The sequence below is a fragment of the Macrosteles quadrilineatus genome, unplaced genomic scaffold (assembly GCF_028750875.1).
Source record: "Macrosteles quadrilineatus isolate MER2022 unplaced genomic scaffold, UCM_ALF_1.0 Scaffold_7__1_contigs__length_78375512, whole genome shotgun sequence".
NCBI classification, from domain to species: domain Eukaryota; kingdom Metazoa; phylum Arthropoda; class Insecta; order Hemiptera; family Cicadellidae; genus Macrosteles; species Macrosteles quadrilineatus.
Genome location: NW_026542600.1, coordinates 31757466 through 31772652, shown reverse-complemented (window position 1 = coordinate 31772652; position 15187 = coordinate 31757466). Strand labels below are relative to the sequence as shown.

Here is a 15187-nt window from a genome sequence, read left to right as displayed (position 1 = left end):
GATGTCAGTTCTAGTCTGAAAATCATGAATTCTGCATTTTAGTGTGGTAGACAGTTCCTGTAGAAGTTGATAGGATTGGTTTTTAAGAGATTGACAGTCTCTTTTAACCTAGCATTTGCCCGGTCACATAAGTCTCGGGCCCATAGGTAGAGCATATACAGTACAAAGGAGGGGTTGAGCCAATACAGTACAATAGTGACCTGTACTGATAAAATTTAGTAGCACCAGGATGTAAACCCACGACATTGGTGCTGTGGATTTGTTGTTTGTCATGTTACTAACCAAGCCACCAACTCAACTCACTCTGCATAACCTTTTCCTCTTACTTTTTTCAATGTAGTCTTGTATGTAGCCCTTTCAAAATGGTGGCTGTTAATAACTAAAACAATTAAAATTGTTTAGTGATTTGTGTTCTCTACTCTCTTCAGAGATCTGCAGCAACCTTTATCTTGCAATCACAGGTTGTGATGCGATCTCTGCATTTCATGGGACAGGTAAAATACCCCCACCACAGTAAACCTGCAGACTAAGTGAATTTCCATTTGTCTGATTTGATTTTCAAATCTATTTCAATATCACATATTAGGTTTAATGAGTACCTAAGTTTGCTGCTACAGGGAGGGCAATAACGTATGATTTTATGAAAATACCAATAGCTTATTTTAAAATAAGTAATATTGTATGTTCATAAGATGTAACAAAAGAGTAAGATTTATTATTAGAGTTCATTGTAAAATTAAAGCAATATATATTTTTTAAGTGTTTTGTGGATCATGTTGCTTCATGTTCATGTTCTCCAAATAATAAAAAGTGATATTTTATTGTATTAGTTTTACTTTATAAAAACCTTTAAACAATTTTTTCACTACTGATGTAGAACACTGTTTTGCTCGATGTGCAATGTAATGTGGATTAAAAATTGTATACTGACTACTCTATGGCTCTAAGGGAGTTAAAGTATCGTAATTTTCCTAATATTATACAAAGAAACATCAACACTACTAAAAATGATCCATTGTTGGTAAAAAAGTACTTTTTCGACATTTATTGATGTGATATACTTGCCATCTTGGGAAGGAGTGTATCAATTGATGTGTTTACAGACAAGAACATCATGGATCTGTGGCTTTTTCCAGGCTATAATCATACCAGAAGGTTCTCTGTCAGACAAAGAGAACAAATCTAATCATCAACTCTGCCTCGCCTTTCTGCTAGTATCAAAACCATCCCTTGTAATGTGTCTACATTTCTTTTGTCTCTCAGAACAGGAAAAGTGTCAAGCTAAAAGTGTATGTCAACTGGAATGGTTGAAAAAGATAACTTGAACAAAAGCTATGTACTTTCCTGTATTTTCTCCTAAATACATTAAATGTATTATATAATATATAGTATTATATGTATTATATAGCCTAAATGTATTATAAATTTTATAACACATCATAATAATATCAAGAGAAAAGAATGTTATTAAAACGTGCACAACAATTTACTACATGTCAGGTTTATTTTATTTAAACAAATATGAGTAAATTATTTAAATTTATAAATGATTACTATAATGATTACTAAATTTGTGACATTTTAAGATTTAACTATGCATAAGATCATTCATAGTTTAAAATATTTGTTAAATTGTTGAAGCTTGTTTCGTGTACAAAGGTGTGAGAAGAGTTTTCTACAAGGAAAAGTATAAAGTCATAATCTAGTAACTCATAAGTTAAGCCTGCAGTCTTCCCTGCTTTTACCTTAGAAACTTTCCCTGCATATATTTAAGACCTGGAGAATTTTGCTACTAAATGTTTTTGTATTGAAAGTGTATGATTAGAAAACCCTTTTTGGAAATAACTGAGTCTTAATAAAAGTATATGCCAATCATGTAAATTATAAAAAGTGACAATATTTTATTTTCTCGGGGAGCGAGCTGGTGTAGAGGTTAGAGCGCGAGACTTCAGTCTCTGAGATCCTAATTTCAAATCCCGCCAAATCCCCAATGGATTTGATCTGAGTGATAATGCCGCAACCCCTAGGTCTAGCCTAAAGTTAAGTGAAAAACAATCCCGGGCTCGTGCCTAGCGTCCTAGGACAAAAAAATAAATAAAATATTTTCTCAGTAATGTTTAGTTTTTTATACTAAATAAAATATTTCAATTTCAAGTGTCATTTAATTCAAATAATGTATTTAATTCTTATTTCAATTATTGAAAAATAAGATGGAATCCATTAAGTTGATAATAAACCTTTGTAATGTCTCCAAACTTTTCAATGTTGTCAATATTTGCTCAAAGTTATAATACTTGATACCCTTGATGACAGACATTGACTATTAAGTTTTCTTAAGAAAGTTTTTGTTTTGCTTTATAGACTTAATAAATAACAAAACTTAAATAACAAAGTTTAAAAAGTCAATAACAATATATTTTTTATTCTTGTTATTTTTTACTTTTTATCATTAAACTTGTATGTATTTGTTAATATTTTAAACTAGCTTATTTCATTAGACTTCTTGTGAACCTATTTTTGTTAATGGTTACTCCCAGTGTTGAATCATTTTGATATATAATTTTTAACCATGTATTTTTGTATATACATGTTTTGAAGTAATTTGTTCCTGGTATTACCAAGACATGCTTTAAATACATGCATGTGAAATCACTATGACAAAAATATTAGCCTATATTCATTGAAATCGAGACCATAGCTGTTCTTTGGGGGATTTATTCCTTATATAATTTAATACTAATTAATTTTGTTTGCTGTGATTTATTTTCATTCTAAAGATTTATTTAAATAGTTATACTAATGTTAATAAATAAATTAACAATTCAGTAAAAAAATATCGACACTGCTTAATGGCAAGTAGGGTTACTATCACAACTTTCTGTGTTGACTAGGAATCGTAGTTAGTACATTTAGTATTCATGTACTACTGTATGTGTGTGAGGCTAGTGTGTGTAGTGTGATAAGCTAAAGCAGGCAGGAAATAAGTTTATCATAGTATCATTCAGTGTTGTGGTCAATTCTTGTTGTATTCATTGTGCTACTATATACGTGTGTATCATAGTGGTTAATGTGTGCATATCATTATGTGCAAGAGCAGGCAGGAAATAAGCTTATCGTCCTTAACTGTTGTGTATTGTGTGTGGTGGATATGGGTAGTTTTTGCAGTATAAATATGGAATTATGTTTATTGTGCATATTATGTCTGAATCATAGTATTAGTATGTGTAGTATGATAAGCTAGAACAGGCAGTGCCAGGACACAATAGCATCTACCCCAGCTGAATGTTTGACCAGTATGCTGTGTGGTTGAGGTCAGTGATAAACATTTAGGTCAGTTACTGTGAGTGCTCTGTGCTCCTGTGTCGATACACCAGCATTATCCGAGCCTTTCAAATAGGTACATAGAATATCCGAGCATTATCTGTGTCTTCCACATATCTGTATGTAGATTATGTACAATATTTGTATAATTACTTTTAGCTAATTTGTATGTGAGTATGAGTATAATGCATCAGTATTACTTTAGACTTAACAATTTAATAAATTTATATAATACTAAGGACATATGGTACTTCATTACAGTTTATGAGACTACTGTAATAAAAAGTATTTCACCACATAGATCCAAATTACAGTAATATCTATACTATTACATAAATATTTTACTTCATGTTTATGATAAATTCTTTTACAACACAATTATTACATGAAAAAAAATCATGTCATAAACCAAAATATGTTCATGGAAATACACACTTTTGTTTTATAGTTTATAAACTAAAACTCTACATTTCATTAATTCTTATACTCTCTGCAAAAATTGCTTGGAGAAAAAAACTAAAGTATGAATGATCCATCTATCTGAAACAGATGCTATTTTGCTATGCTACACCAGTACCAATAAGTTATTCAGAATATTAGATAGTATTATGCACAGATTTTTAAAGAAAAAAATATATTCTTTCAACATGTATTACAATAACTAACATACGGTGATTTGTTATACAGTATTCCCTTATTTTGTGTTTACATGTATTTGATTATTGTAAATATTGTGATTTAAAGAGATAATGTTTATATTCTGAGTGACATAACAGCTGATATTGTTTCTTAAGTTCAACTTATATTTTGCACATTTCTTTTCCTACAGTCACCCGACAAAGTTGGCTTCCTTGTACTGTTTATAGTACAGAAAGCTGCTAATTGCTGCATATTTATACTTTGCCGTACGGTTTATACTTTGCCGCACATCAGGATTCCAACGAAACAACACAAAACAGCGTGGTTCTATTATGCACGTAATCCCTGTACGCTTGGAAATAGGTTGGCAACACTTAAAGATAATAATACCATGAGCAGCTGATTAACTATTATAACTACGATTTAACCTGTCATTTCATGTTTATAGTTTCGGTATTTCTGAACTTTCTGGACTTTTCTTTTAAACGTTTTTAAAACATTCCTACAATCTTAATAAACAAGAAAATACCTTTAAAGCATTTTTTTTAGGCGCGGAAACCACTTCAAATTACAAAAACATACGGAACTATATTCTCAAAACGCGGAGCACATTTCTTGCCGAGGAAAAATAGCGGAGTGATACGGACCGCGGGTACTACTTTCTCTAGGGCACCATTTGTGTTGCCAGCTGAACCTAAAAACGTGTTGTATAGTGTTTGAAAGACTAATTATTTATATGCTTTATAGTGACTGTAGGAAAAATATAATGTGTAACACGAGTGAAAAAGGCCTTTGCTGCACTCGAGATCATTCCCCACTCGCCTGCGGCTCGTGCGTAAACATTGCTCTCGTGTGCAGCAAAGTGCCACTCTCACCACTAGTTACACAAATAACTATTCTTGATCGATATTTAGCTATAATGAAATTACTTACCCATATGACCTATATTCAAAGGTGAAGGTGGAACATAAGATAAACTACTATGTGCATTGGCAAATAAATTTTATTCTCACCTCTTTGTTGTTTTAGGATGAAGTTTCCTTTCTTTCAAATATAGTGTTTGTTTATTTAGTGGCTCTCAAAATATCCTGTGATATGAAAATAATCAATATTCAATGATTTATTCTGCATTAATCATCTACAATAAGCCAGCAGAACTGGAATAACAAAAATAAATAAATAAACAACTTAAGTCATAATATGTTAATAATTAGACTATTTTATAATCAAATCATAGGAGATGTGCTAAAAATACATCTCTTATCGATATTACAATTGAATAGTATATTTATACTAGGTATACAATGTAGTTGTCTGCTTGCAATATTGAGCGGAGCTAGCAACGGTAGCTCAACGGTAGTCAACGGTACATCTGCTTCACATAAATGGGATGTCTATTTGTAGTATCCAAAGTCAATGCTTCATCTGTTTCTCGTAAATGAGACTACTTGCAGTATCTAAAGTAAATGATACATCTGGTTCATATTATAGAGAAATCGATTCGCATTATCCACTCAATAGTGTCTGGTTCACGTAAATGGAATGTCTACTTTAAGTATTTAAAGTCAATGGTATCTTTGTTTCACATAAATGGAATGCCTATTTGCAGTATCCAAAGTCAATGGAAAGCCTGGTTCACCTAAATTGACTGTCTCTTTGTAGTATCCAAAATCAATAGTTTATTTGTTTCACATAAATGGAATGGCTATTTGGAGTACCTATCTAAAGCCAATGGTGCATTAGCCTAATTCCGGTGACCCTAATGCTGGTTATTAATTTTGTAGAAATTATGCTTAATGGTATTAATCCGATTGTTCTTCCCTTTTGTTCTGTATTATTTTCTAATGTGCTAGTTTAGATGATGTATTGACCAACATATGTTATGACTCTTTTGTTTATCTTTTAATTTATCTTGCAAATTATGTCATGGGAACCAATAAACCCATAAGGTCCATGTAAATTTCTATAAATTTAAATTCACGTAGAGAAAAGGCCTTTAGTCTGATTTGTATCATTTTAGATTAATTCCTTTCCATAGATGGATACTGTGATTGTGCTAAATTTCGTGCGGATCGCTTCAGCCGTTCAGGAGGAGGAGTATTTTTCAAACAAAAGCCTCAGGAGTGTAGTATAAGTATATAGTATGTAAGTATGTAGTATAAGAGCTTCGGTCGCTCCGCTCAATTATTAAAATGCCCAGCTAAACTGTAAAAGGGGTGTTGGTCAACCAACAATACAATTCTTTTTAGAAATGTTTATTGGAGGATAAAAAGGCAAAAGTAGTCTTGTTAAGATTTATAAAAAAATGTATACAGTATATGATATTCACTTAAGCACATTTTTCAATAATTATCCATGGAATAGTACCATAGGTAAAGGTGAACTATGATAGTACAGTAATCTTTGTTTAAAAATTCAATATTCCATTATTGAATATATTTATGTTTTTTTGGAAAGTTGAATGTTTACTATATTGGTTTTCTTAAAAATATAGAGATTTTAAAAGTCAAGAGTTTGGTTTTTGAAATTTATATAAATTTGCAATGACAATCATTTTTTAAAACAGCGATTAACATTAATATCTTAAATAAGAAAGTTTGTAATTCATAAGACTTTCTTGGAATTTTGAAAATAAATTTTGCATTTAAAATTATAATATATATTGCATATGAGAGAGAAACAAAATACCCTTGTTTTTAGATCTGTAACATTTTACAAGATGTCATATCAAAGTATTCACACACAATTTGTGATTAGTTCTCCTTAGAGGAAGAATACCATTACACGGGAAAGCGAGCTTTATTGCAGGCAATGTAGAAACAATAAAAGGTTCATCTGTAAGATGGCCATAGATCTTACTTGTAGGATTTACATTCACGGCTAGCCTAAGATTTACATTCACGGCTAGCTTAAATACACCATATTATAATGAAATAGTGGAGAAAGAGAAAACAAATTTCTTTATTTTATGTACCTGTATATTATAATCAATTGTAGACTGTAAAATCAACCTCTAGAAAGATAAAGTCTCTATATTATAATATTACATTTCATATGACTCTTTTTCCCAAAAACTACTTTTGCCAACTAAACATCTTGTTTTAAAACATCCCTCCTTTTTTTAGTGATTCTACTGAAAATCGATTTTAGCTCTTAACATTATTTCTGTACACATACTTCCATGAGTACATAGGACATAAAGCGAAGCAATCTCTTTATAAGATGAGATTGAAAACAGCTCGCCGCAAATCTCTTTGATTCTAAAGGATGGTGAATTTATAATGCTATTAAATCTCTGTATGTGGTTGTACTTCTGTCGTTTCAATAAGCAGTTTAGCATTTCTTGGAGTTTCAAAGAGTATGGTTTACTCTTTTTTAAACAGCGTTATAATAAATAAATAAAGCTTAATACCTCCAACCAACCAAACAAACCTTCTTTATTGGTTTGTCTGGAAATAATTTTCACTCACCAACATTATTATACCACCAGCAGCATTGAGCACCCTCTTTAAACTTTTAGACCTTTAATACCTATGAATCAATACAGTTCCTCTGTGGTGGCATATCTCATATAAATATTGGATTTCTTTCTGTTCAGCAACCAACAATGTTAGAAGTAAGGATTTCCAGTCATTGCATTCCTCTACAGACTAAGGAGTATCCATAAGTTATTATTTATCACTCACATTTTTTTTAGAATCCGTCACTGATTGAATGTTCATCTAAATCAATAGTTCAGATGTACTTCTGGATGTTTAACCTCATTGATCTAAACCGTCTTATCTATTGAATATCTAATATTTTATTTTTTATTACTTCCTAAAATACCCATGGCAAAATTTATGTAGTCTGTTTTGATTCATAGTCAAGTAGAATGTTGGACTTGTATTGGACTGATATTAGACAGTGCAAAATTTGTTAATTATAATGACTAATTTTTTAATTAGCTAATTCAAAATCCTTTTTACAGCTTAAGTGAATTTATGAAGTGCAATTTTCATGTAACATTTTAATTAAAATGAGTTATTATGCTTAAATGTAATTGATGTAATTTTATAATAAGAAATTTGATCAAGAAGAAAATTGACATGTCATATTTCTTTGTAAAAAGATCAATCAAATGAATTATTCTTATTCTCCTACAAACAAACTTCGTGAGGTGTTAACAGCTAATAATAATATGATCTGTACAAACTTCATTACTTTTGTATGATTGAAGAAATAAGTAGATCAAATTAAAATTACATCTGGCGTCTTTATTTGTTAGACTAAAATATCTACAAACATGTTTTTAAAATTTGTTTGATGCTTAAACTTGTAATATGAAACTTAAAAAAAAGAGCACAGATAAAGTAGAAATCTTTCTAATATGGATTTACTTCAGCAATAGTAAATAATACTTTGAAACACATGAGTTGCTTGGTATTGAGTACCTTCAGTACGCAGCGTGCAACATTGAATGAGGTATCTTCGATTTGAACAACACTGTCTACAAACAGTAACAGGTCGTTGGGTTCAAATTAGCACTATCTGGATTAATTGTCTCCTTATCAATGTGGCTGTGGTTTGCTGAGGATATGTCCTTTCATTGCTTGAGAGTTTTAAACACAAACATTACTTTTGTGTAATGTAGAGTTTGTGATAGTGGGGAAATAATGGGTGTCAGTAGTTGATGTCAGAAGTGGTTCAAGTATACAATAATCTGAGGAAAGTAGTTATTTTTTTAAGAATCAACTTAGACATTTATTCTGTTTCACCATGTCGTATTTCCTTATGCCTAAACAGTAAGTTACTCGTATGTTAATTTTTGTTGAGAGACAATAGGCTGACGGCTCCTTTTAATATTGGTTTGAGCCTAGAACTTCTGTTTTAGAGTTGCAGGTTCGAATCCTACCAATCTCTGACATAATTTACCCATATGATAAAACCATAGCCCAGTGCTTCTGAGCCTACTTTCATCTTGTCCACTTAAAATATACGTCTTTTAGTGAAGGAGCACTTTCTGTGTATTGGCATTCTTTGTAGTAAAAGCTTTACAATGTTAATAATAATAAACTTCAGTCTAATGTGTTGAACATGTTGAAAAACTTACAACACTCCCAAACCCAGTGCATTAAAAGTAATGGCGTCACTGAGATACAGACCCTCAACATAGCTGCTATGACTGTACAGTGTACAGTCTGCTGAACTATTAACTGAGCCACCAACATTCTAGCCCAGTTAATGTAATACAGCATATATACTTAAAAAATAACAATGGTTAAATCAAGTTTTCCCCACGGATTTATTGGAGGTTTCTCAAAGTGTTTTCATGATAATATATATAATATATAATAATGATTTGTCATTCTTTGGTTCATGAGTTTTGTGGGATACAAGGGTGTTAAATCATACTTTATACGTTTTGCTGTCAGGGGAACCTCAGAAAACACTATAAGTGTGTGAAATAAATACATTAAAAAAATATATATTTACTACTAAAATATCGAGACAAGGTTAATTAATTATTTCGTTAAGGACCTAAGCAGTGGAAATCTATCCTAAATTTAACAGTACAATATCTACAATTCCTGAAAAAAACATGGGTTTAGGTTAGAGGTTTGTCTGACTTATTATAGGACTTGGGCAACAGAGGCTTCGCTCTTTATGTAAGAGACTGGTACTATACAGTGGAGCCTTGATAGGAAGACCCTTGATAACAAGTGTCATATTCAAATACCCTTTTTTTAATACTACCCTAATTACATGTTATTGCAAAACTCTATAAGCAGTTAACCTTGATTACAAATCTTATTCGATAATAATTTAAAGACTTGTTATCAAGGTTGTACTGTACAGGATGGCCGACTGTCAAGTAGGTTTATATACGACCATGTACCAGTATGTGCCATATGTTGTCTTAAGATTCTGGGTTAAATTTCAGCCAGTCAGCAACGGCATACTTATCAATTTACCTATGTGATTACTGACGGGAAGAGTCTGTGACGTCAAAAAATTCTAGAAAAATCATGACAGATATTATAAAAAACCTTGGATACTTTTAAATAAATATACCAATATCATATTCTTATTATATGTTTTTAAATGTAACAATAATTTATACTATGCTTATGGTGTTTACTGTTGATTGTAATTTTAACCTCCTGTTTAGCCTTTAAGTGCCTTTTAAGCACAATGTTTGATGACAAATGTAGGTTTGATCCTTCAAATACTGATTGTATGGATTTGTTAACAGTATCCCTCGGAATTTAATTATGTAGCCTACATTGAATAGTAGATATTTTTATACTTTGTCGCTATCTAATAATATTCGAAAACATCTAATATAGTTATGGTTATGCCTGAAACTTGAAACACTTGCTCAACTCCAACAAAATTGTGTGGTGAATCATATGGATCATGACTCATCTGGAATTCTGATAAAACTAATACATAACTTGAACCAATTCATTTGACAAATTCCTGCAGTTTTGATGGCAAATCAAAGTGGTTGGTATTGATTCATAAAGATACACAAAGGTACACTTTAGTTTTTATGAGAAAAATGTGCTGAGAGGGAAGTATGATGGGGATTAAAAACCCCAAAATTATTGATCATAAGGAGAGACATTCACTAATTTAGTACTCACAAGTTTGATGTTGCTTACAAAAACACTAAATCTAAGTGAATATAGTTTGATCAATTGTGCCAATTGTCATCACTATGTTGATAGTTTTACTAATAAGTAAAAATCATGATTGGTAATTGGCAAGTAGCTCAGTCAAAATGGATTTTAAAACCTACGAAAACAATGCCAAGGGTTTCATTTGTCGAGCTTCCAGTAAAATGTATTAGTACAGTTCACGCTTCTAATGTATTGGCTCACCACTTGTTTTGCTTCAATTCATTCCCCCACACATGTACAATGTAAGTGTAAGTTTAAATCAACCAACCTAATGTTCCCATATCTTTGTTGTTACCATTGTTCAGTGAGAACGGTTGATTGAACCAAATGCTAACACTAAGCTCATGATTTTAGTTGATCAGTAAGAACAATAATTAACTGTGTCATGTTAATACTAAGTTGTGGTTGTTACAGTTGATCAGTAAGAACCATGATTGACCCAAGCTCTTCAGAGGAGGAGAGTGAGGATGAGCAGCATCATCATCATCATCATGGTCACTCAGAAGACTCTCATCACTCTCACTCTCACTCCCACTCTCACTCCCATCCTCATCACCGAGAGCCTCGTGCTGACCCCCACCACCACCGCCATGATGACCACTCCGGTGGCAACCTGGAGGTGCCTGCCTCCAACGCCAGCCTTCCCAGGTCAGTAGATGACTCAAACAATCTAACCTACCTCTTTTATAATCATCAATAATGAATTGTTGTAGGAACCAGGCGATTTTACAAGGTTTAACGGGTTATAGAAGGGTCTTGGAAGAGGTCTTTGAAAAGCAAGTGTTAGATCAGAGTTCCAAATGTTGTAAAATGACTTTGGAATTATGTAGATTTAATCATGATCTGTTAGGTAAAAGAAGTTTTGAGTTAGTTAGTTGTGGAGTGGTTAGTCTATAACTGACAATGAATATCAAAATACAATCTAATCTAGGTTGTATAAATGTTGACTATGGTAACTATACTTGGAGTTTATATTATATAGGTTCTAAGCAAGTTTTGGATCTGTATCTCTATATAATGGACTCACTGTCTCATTAGAGTATAGCTAATTATCATGAATGAAACATATTTTCAAATAGAACACAGATTTAAAAGGCATAAAGACGAATAACAATACATCATTTGTTGGTGTTCATACTGATTCTTTCAAACTCTTACTTCCTCGTCAAATAAATTGACTCATAGAATATGAACAATACCCCTGTCGCCTCACCATGATTTTTGTTTGTAATAAAACGTTTTAACAAATAAAAACTATTCAGAATAACAATACTATTGTTTAGTAAAAAATCTTGGTAAGGGTTCATTGAGGCAAAAGGGGGTTTTATCTTAAAAATATAAACAGTGAAGTTGCTTCAATTAAAACAAACCTGATCTTTCAGAACTCTGAGAAAAGTTAATTTAATTCAACTGGATGGTGAACAATCATAAATTTTCTTCCAAATATTGAATGGCAGAATTTTAAGCTCTAAGTTATATTAATCAAATATGATTAAGCAGATAATAGATATTATTAAATGAGAAACCAAAAAATCAAAGTTATGTACTTGTAATGAAAAGACATGCTGGGGCTCCAGTTTTTATTCTTAAACTTCGCCTGAATACTCTTGGCGCTTGACGTACACATATATAACAACAGCAAGTATAACATCTAGGCTAGTCAGACCATCGATTTACCTAACATAACTGAATTGCTCCCTGAATGCTAGTGAAAATGGCCTACTACTCCCCCACCACTGGTGTAAACGTAGCAAACGAGAGCATTAAAGTAACATTGTATTTGGATCAATCGTTCAATTTCTTGACTGGGTTGTCAACACAGCATTACTTTTATATCATCATCAATGTTTTGGGTCAGGTTATTTTTTAAGCACTATTTAAAGTAGTTTTACAGTAGAACCCATGATATCCGACCACCTCAGAGGAGCCCATACCTATGCCGGATGATGATTTGGCTGGATAAATCAATCAAATTTGAAAATAGGCCGTACAACCTCAAAACATTAGAGAGTTGATAGTTCTGTTTAAAAAGGCTAAATCTAATTTAATTGGAACATGGAAAATGCTACTAGATTGAAGTTAGTAAATAAAGCCTGTCTAGATACTAGAACTAGATTGTTGCTTAACTAAACCAGAGTATTAGTGTACGTACATAGAATAATGGAACATATTTTAGATGGTTTGTAAATGAATATTCTGCTTTAAACCAGAAAGACATTGACAATTAGAAATGCTTAAAACGATTTTATTTATTTTGTGAAATGTCAAAACACATTTTTTCCCCCTGAGAAGGGTCTAGTAAAGCGGGCAAAACCTGAGGCTGAGTATGAGGGGTTCTTCTGTAGATCAATTTTAGTAACACAACAGATATTTATTATATATTCTTGTATTGGTATGGAATTTAATATTATGAATGGTATTTAGTTTGATCTGATTAGTTTATCCAATTTAATGATTTGTTATTTTGGCTTGGTAACTAAACTATGGGTAATCGACTAACCAATTAAAATGGTAATGAAAAAACTCTACTCTATCCTTTGTGTCGTGGTTTTGTCATACAATGCTTCATGGAATCAGGTGGTCTGTAATCTGCTGCATGAGAGTAAAAAGGAGTAAACTTAACATAACATTTTACTATTGATCAATTAAGTTTGCTTGAAATTTGAATGACTACATGATTTACAATACTGACTTAGACTGTAAGTTTTGTAAGTACTATAGTTCTTCACAACAAAATCATATAATTTAAATAAATTTTGAACTTTGCGTGTGATCTGATGTAACTTTTCTCTTATTATTATACAGGGATATTAACCTTAGAATATATTAAAAACATCAAATAGGGGCTGCAACAGTTTATGGGTTTAAAAGGTACAGCTTAAATTTCAGAGTGGATTGCGTCTTTTTTAAGTAGCAAATTAATTACTAAAAAAACATTATATCTGCTCAAAAAAATGTTACAATCTAAAATAATAACTAAAACACTGTAATTTACAATTTGACAAAATGTGTTTTCATTTAATATAAACATTTGCTGGAGCATATTACTCACTTATGTATATAGTACATAGCCAGTGGAATGTTAAGTCAAACTAACCATTCAGGCATTTGGACAAAAGCCCAATTAGACTGCCAACAACATTGTATGCTTTGTAGCATTAACTGTTTCAGATATTTCTTATTATCATACAAATAACTGTAACATGTGAGTTCTTTTAGAATAGGCCATAATTTTATTTCTCATGCAACAATATATCTATATCCATTAAATGTCACTGTTGTATACGCCAAAAGAAAACAACTGTGAATGGTCAATAGAAAGTTTGTAAGATAACTTAAAATTTGAAACATTAAACCAACTTTTTTATCGTCAATTATATTTGGGAGATAAAATATCAAGACATTAGTATTAGAATTTTACATTTTATCAAGACAGGTTTGATTACATCTAAGATTTACAAAAATACTACTACAACAAACTATTCACAACTCACACCAAGAAGATTTTTTATTGAACCTTTTTACAACATACCTATATACTTAGAAAATGATTTATGTTTAATGGTTTTGTGCTTTCTAATTTATAGTTTTATTTTTATTGTAAAAAAACTTAATTTAATTTTCTAGATAATAATACAGAAATTGCAGAGTGGGTAACAGTTTTTAATTATTGATCCAAAATCTCCTCTCAACCTAGTCCTGGGAGTGTGGTTAAGCAAAGCACTGATTGTTCTATACTTGGTAAACTCCAACACAATTGTGCAATGTGAATTGATTGTTCACTAGGGTAAGTGTTACCAGATAGTTACTCTGTTCAACACAATAACCTTCAGATGATGAGTCGACTGGTTTGGAGCCTTCTCTCTTCTCTCTCACCCCTGTCTCCCTCTCTCCCTCTCACTCTGACCCAGTAATCTCCACCCCCTGCCACCCCCTCAAAATTCAAAGACATCTTATCACACCCTGTGGAATATTATCTCACTCAGGAAAGACATTCCACTCACTTGATGTGGCTCATCGGCAAATACAACTTCATTCCATTAACACTCCTTTAAAATATTTTAATACTTATACGTCAATTTCAAAATTTACTGGATACTTTCAACACGTTGGGTTGGAAAGAATTAGATTTGGATGTTAGAGATATCTTGTTTTGTTGAACAGAATATGAATTCATAAGTTATTGTCTAATGCAATGTTTAACAAACACAATGGGATTGATATTGTTCCATCATTCACTACCTACTTTTTTTAAAGTTAAAGATAAGTCTACTGATACATAATATGAATTTAGTAATTGTTCGATGATGATTTATAAGTTGATAGAAAACTAAATATTCACTACATTTTATTTATTCATTAAACATAATAGCATTACAATTTGTTTCAAACTTTGCTGTTTATTGTACTCACCCATCTTTTATACTTTTTTATATTCAGTTGGTGCAGAGGTTCTGTTCAATGAAAATTCCACAACACAGAAAAACACTAAAACTTCAGACTTGTTTACCAAAAAGTACTGAAACACTGAAAAATTACTGAAACAGTAGTTGACAGTATGA

At 31.6% G+C, this 15187-nt stretch overlaps 1 protein-coding gene across 1 annotated transcript in view; it reads left to right on the top strand.

Annotated features, from left to right (window-relative positions):
* The window catches only part of LOC128998612 (calcium-dependent secretion activator), a 226535-nt gene that overhangs the window by 76330 nt on the left and 135018 nt on the right, over window positions 1-15187 (top strand). Inside the window, exon 3 of the mRNA XM_054424824.1 lies at window positions 11040-11273. Within this exon, the coding sequence (XP_054280799.1) occupies window positions 11056-11273 (218 nt within the window). The 5' untranslated portion in view covers window positions 11040-11055. The remainder of the gene's footprint in view (window positions 1-11039; window positions 11274-15187) is intronic.